This window comes from Telopea speciosissima, chromosome 7 (genome assembly GCF_018873765.1).
Source record: "Telopea speciosissima isolate NSW1024214 ecotype Mountain lineage chromosome 7, Tspe_v1, whole genome shotgun sequence".
NCBI classification, from domain to species: domain Eukaryota; kingdom Viridiplantae; phylum Streptophyta; class Magnoliopsida; order Proteales; family Proteaceae; genus Telopea; species Telopea speciosissima.
The window spans coordinates 23093212-23099010 of NC_057922.1; the positions used below are offsets into that span (position 1 = coordinate 23093212).

At 42.0% G+C, this 5799-nt stretch overlaps 1 protein-coding gene across 1 annotated transcript; it reads left to right on the forward strand.

Moving 5' to 3' along the window:
- The first annotated feature begins 808 nt into the window (after positions 1-808).
- On the forward strand, positions 809-5425 carry LOC122667751 (probable pectate lyase 8). Its single transcript, XM_043864159.1, has 7 exons — positions 809-1046; positions 1569-1622; positions 2454-2516; positions 3848-4490; positions 4595-4698; positions 4874-5012; positions 5188-5425. The coding sequence occupies exons 1-7, from the start codon at positions 949-951 to the stop codon at positions 5407-5409; spliced, it is 1323 nt and encodes a 440-aa protein (XP_043720094.1). The 5' UTR covers positions 809-948; the 3' UTR covers positions 5410-5425.
- Positions 5426-5799: the final 374 nt, after the last annotated feature.

Sequence of the window (5799 nt, forward strand, 5' to 3'; positions counted from 1 at the left end):
AAATTTTAACAAAAGTAATAACCCTACCCTTGTTCTAACTTTTCTTACCTCGCGTGCATCCCAAGGTTTCCCATATCTTAATAAAAACAACTAGGTCTCCTGGTCCAACCAGTGAACCGGATCCACACTTGATCCATACAGATGAGGGCACATCTGTAATTAGATGGTAAAACATTGAGAACACGCGTGAGAACGCGTTATGATTGGCTCCGCATGGTTGTTGCATGGGAGGCTGGGAGCATAATCGTGCTCCGAAAAGGTCACAAAACGATTCGCAATCAGTTTAAAAACAAATTTTGGAAAAAAATGAAAAGCAGTAGAAAATCGGCGGGAAGAAAACAAACGGGAAATCCCGGGATTCATTCGTGTGAGAGTATGTACGAATTATTACCGGTTACACCCGGAATCCTGGTGTGAGTTCCCTTACATGGCATAAGTGGGCCCAAGGGTTACAGTTTCAGTTAAAAGTTAAACGTTAAAAGTTCGTTGAGGTGTCAGGTATCCACCGCAACGGGTAGGAGAGACAGGAAGTTGTAAGAAGTACGGGCGGCACGTGGGTGGCCGACACTATTACACGTGTAAGATACCGAACGTCGGTGGGTCACACGTCGGAAAATAGTCCGTTAGTGGCAGTTAGGGTTATATGGAGGTTGTTAAAGGGGTTATACATATACATTAATACTGTTATAACGGGGTTAATTAACCCAACCATGGTAGATAGGTTTAGTTAACTGAGTTAGGCACTTGAGCCAACCAACTTTTTCTATAAAAGGCTGCTTCAATGCAGCTTTTTTGACTACATTTGTTTCCTCTGTTTTTTCTCTTCTATTTCTCTCTGCATTATTTATATCTCCTCGAGATCCAGAGAGGAAGACAGTGAGGGGGGACAGAGAGTCAAGAGTGAGAGAGAGAGAGAAGGAAAGAGGGAAAGATAATTCTGAAGCAACAATGGCGGTTTCTCTGAGGTGGTTTTCTCTGTGTTTTGTGCTGCTGTTGTTGTTTGTCGCTGTAATGGCTAGAGTAGGAGAGGCGGTTTCTGAAGCGAGGTATAATTTTTTTTGTTTTTTGGCGCTGGAAGCGCTTGAATGCTGTTTAAGTGAATAGTAGTTTCTGAGAAACAGAGTATCTTTGAAAGTTTCTTCAAGAGCTCCCTGCTAGTCCTATAGTTCTCTATGGTCAAGCTTTTTAAGAAATGAGAGAAAGAGAGGGTGAGAATGTGTGTGCTTTGAGCAATGGTGGGTGATTGTTGTTCTCTTTCTTTCATGATTTTAGGTTTTCTTTCGAAATTTCGGCTCAATGTTTTTACAAATTTTAGCTGCATTGCTCGCTTTTCCACTTTCCTCTTCTTAGGGATTGGGGGATAATGTTAGCTGAAATGACGATTTCCTTGGGTTTTAGCCTTCTAGGCTAAATTTGGGGATAAATATTACTCTTCGTCATCAGGAACCATGATTTAATTTCCTCCTATTTTCTTTAAGCTAGGAGCTTAAGGAGTGCTTTTCCACTTCATTTACTCTCAGAATCTCATTACCGCTCCCTAACCTTCAATGCTTGCTTGTTCTTTCCAGGATTAAAGAAGCAGAGGAGTTGCTGAGATCAAAGAACTCATCAATCGCCGGAAGGTCAGCAGTCTACTCTTACTATCTTTCTTCGCATCTTAGGTGAATCTAGAACCGTCGGCTTTATAGACGGTGACATCTGTACCGTCAGATATATTCTAACGGAAACTCAGGAACAATGATGACCGTTAATATCGAGATCCGGAAATCTTGATCGTTTAATCCGTTATGTTCGTTTTCCGGATCTAGCCTTCCCTTTCTCTCAACTATCGAGGAGGTCTTATTGGTTTGTTGTAGACTTGTAGGGCATCATCTTCGTTGAGAACGATAGTAGCTTTCTTGACCGAAACTTTAGATAGCTAGATGGATTTTTACTTCATTTTCCGAAATTGTCCTCCTAAAATCCAAACAATTCTTAATTCTTATTTAACGTTAGAGGATAATATAGACAATTCAAATCCCAAGGGAATGTATGTTAAAAAGAGAAATTCCCTCCGGCGACTTGCCTCGCCTTTTCTCTCTCTTGGCGCCCTCTTTTCTTTAAAATATGTTTTCTACAGTTTTGACGGGTGACGACTGACGACTGCATCGAGCACCGTACGTGTCGGTCACCATGGTGGGAGTGGGAGAGAGAATATGTACGGATTTTCAAGATTTTGTAAATCCTCCCTGATTGGCGGAGAATATCTTTATACTTTATAATATAGTATACGAAATTACGAAAGGGCCCTCGGTACATTCTCTTCTTCCAAAATGGTCCAAAATAAACTGGTTAAAGCCCAAATGGACTAAGGATTTCATTTTTTCCTCTTTCTCGGATATATGAGATTATGTTAATTGCCATGATTAACTGTTTTTAAACTAAACGGTTGGTTGTGGCGGATGGTGTTTCAGGTTGGGTGTGGGTAATGAACATGCCGTTGAGAATCCGGAGGAAGTCGCTTCCATGGTGGAGATGTGAGTATTCCTATCTAATTTATGTTTTTGTCTCTTCTTATTATTATTATTGAACAGCAATAGAAAGTTTTGTTTCCACACTGAAGCATTACGTTATAGGGGAGTTGGGTAGGTTGGAATGCAAACCAACTCACATGATAAGCACGTTGAAACAAAAGCAAATCCACATGGGCATGGCCCTTGATTTTGCCCCTCTTTAATAACAATAATTTCTGCTGAGTACCCGTCCCTCTCTCTCTCTCTCTCTCTTTCTCCATCAACCAAAGCAATGAGGTTGAGGGTCCTTTTTAACTTTTAACACCATCTTTCCCATGTATTTGGTCTGTTCTGTTATAATTTGGTTAGCTGGAACTGGAAGTATGGAATTCCAGTCAAAATTAAATGAAGTTAATATGTACATAAATAGATTCTTTGGTTAACAAAAATTTTATCTACATCTGATTATCCATTCATCAACTCCTCTATTTCGACTTTTGTTTCAAAATAAAACGCTTATATTCTCACTAATTGGTTGTTCACGACTTCACGTTTCTGTAGAAATCCCATTTCGACTTTGAGAGTTTGAGGACTAAATAGTTTTTAACATTTCATCAACTTTTTTCATTCCTCTTTTTCAACAGTCTCTCCACATGCATTTGTCGTGAGATCCACGCCTCACGCATTAAATTTATTTCATGTCTCCCTTTTCTTTCTTATCCAATCGCATTTACTCTCTCTCTCTCTCTCTCTCCTTTACAAAGAAATTACTTGACCATTAGTGACAGCGTGAATATCTAACACCTTCTACAGGTTTTTATTTTTTGGGGGTAAGATCTTGAGGAGAGAGTATTCTGGGTATAATTCCTACTTGCAGTTCAACCAACGCACGAGCCTGAAATTAATCGCCCATCCTTTATTATTTTCAAGCAAAAGGTTCGCTCATAAAACCATAGCATGGGGGGCAATGGTCCCCATCGACCAAACCCACCTCTTATTTACGAATCGTGGATGGGCCCTTTCCTCCCCTGCACGAATCTCTTGATTCTCTTCCCCTTATTTTTATTTATTTACTTATTCCACAAAGACAATTTCCGTAACCATCCGTCCGTATCACCCAAATTGTTTATCACCTTTGCACATGGATACGACAGATAAATTGATTTGGGATATGGACAGTTTTTAGCTGCCAATTGATTACTTCTTGAATACCCCACGTTACAGAGAGGAACTCCGCCAAACTTGTCAAATAAGCAAATATCAAACAATTTAGGCTCTTTCCCCTGTTTCGTATTTTTTATTTTTAAAGAAGAGGATAAGAACATTGTGAAATGACAATTAATTTGGCTGGGCAGGAGCATACGCAACAGCACCGAAAGGAGGAAGTTGGGCTACCTGTCCTGTGGCACAGGAAATCCCATTGATGACTGTTGGCGCTGTGACCCAAACTGGCAAATCAACCGCAAGCGCCTCGCTGACTGCGGCATTGGCTTTGGGCGCAATGCCATCGGTGGTCGCGATGGCCGCCTCTACGTGGTCACCGACCCTGGTGATGATGATCCAGTCAACCCTCGACCTGGCACCCTCCGGCATGCAGTCATCCAGGATATGCCTCTGTGGATCGTGTTCCAGCGCGACATGGTTATCACTCTCAAGGAGGAGCTCATCATGAACAGCTTCAAGACCATTGACGGCCGTGGTTCCAATGTCCACATTGCTAATGGAGCTTGCATCACCATCCAGTTTGTCACCAACATCATCATCCATGGACTACATATCCACGACTGCAAGCCCACTGGAAATGCCATGGTCCGGAGTTCCCCATCTCACTTTGGATGGAGGACTATGGCCGACGGTGATGCCATCTCCATCTTTGGATCTAGCCATATCTGGGTCGATCATAACTCTCTCTCCCACTGCGCTGATGGCCTTGTGGATGCTGTCATGGGCTCGACTGCCATCACCATTTCTAACAACCACTTCGCCCACCATAATGAGGTAAAATCTTTTTGTCATACCTAAAACAATTTGCTTTTCACTGGTTAGTACTTCTTAACGGCCTATTATAGAGGATTGATTGCGTTAAATGTAATTTGAAACAGGTAATGTTGTTGGGTCATAGTGATTCCTACACAAAAGACAAGGAGATGCAAGTGACCATCGCTTACAACCATTTCGGAGCAGGTCTCATTCAGAGGATGCCAAGGTTAGAGAATAATATGGCCTCATCAAACTTGATCCTTCTCATTCTCTCTCAATCTCTTTTTGTTGCGTTCCGGAATGAAAATATCCAATTGGTTTTGATGTGACATAAGTTGGATTCCTTCTTGATTGTGTTGAGGTAAAAGTATGAATTAAATGACATGGAAAGAAAATTGCAGGTGTAGGCATGGGTATTTCCATGTGGTGAACAACGACTATACTCATTGGGAAATGTATGCAATTGGGGGAAGTGCAAACCCAACCATCAACAGTCAGGGAAACAGATACCTTGCCCCAACGGACCCTTTCGCCAAGGAGGTATGCTATGCTTAATGACCTGTCTCATCTGTGTCTCTGCATTTATCTATCTCTGTTTTCTCTGTATTTCTGTAGAGAAAGAAGTGAAGTAATTAATGTGTAGTTAGTTAAAATTTGACATTCATCACGGGTAATGAATTGGGATATTAATGGTGATGAGGGTGTGGATGGACAGGTGACAAAGCGGGTGGAAACAGCTCCAGGTGTGTGGAAGGGCTGGAACTGGAGGTCAGAGGGAGACATGATGTTGAACGGAGCCTACTTCACTCCATCTGGAGCTGGGGCTTCAGCCAGCTATGCAAGGGCCTCAAGCCTTGGAGCCAAGTCCTCTTCCATGGTGGCCTCGATGACATCAGGTGCTGGCGTTCTCAGCTGCCGCAAGGGCGGGCAGTGCTAGTTAACCTCTCAATCCATTAAAGGAAGAGCTAGACACAAAAAGAATATAGTGTTTTTTCCCCCTTCTTTTACCATTATAGCAGTTTTCAGTAAGCCCTGTTTCAGGTTCAGGTTGTCTTCCATTATCTATCATGTCTCTAGTCCAACTTGACAAGCCCAATTGTCCATTATTCCTCATTATTCCACTGGGAGGTATATCTTTTTATTTTTCTCGGTGTCATTGCTCAACCTCGGCCTGCTTTCAACTTGAGGAACTTAAATTGATTTCCTTTGAAGCAGGTGCGGAAGCGTTGTTCATTGTTTTGTTTTTTTTTTGTTGGCTTTAATTTGTCTTATCCTTTCCTTCGTTCCTTCCCCACATCTCTCCTCTTCAAATCCCCACTTCACCCAC

Bases quoted from the DNA above. Each gene is read 5' to 3' on its own strand.
- LOC122667751 (XM_043864159.1), top strand. From the start codon at position 949: ATGGCGGTTTCTCTGAGGTGGTTTTCTCTGTGTTTTGTGCTGCTGTTG. The intron at 4,491-4,594 runs GTAAAATCTTTT...AATTTGAAACAG, and splicing joins ACTTCGCCCACCATAATGAG to GTAATGTTGTTGGGTCATAG. The intron at 4,699-4,873 runs GTTAGAGAATAA...AGAAAATTGCAG, and splicing joins CTCATTCAGAGGATGCCAAG to GTGTAGGCATGGGTATTTCC.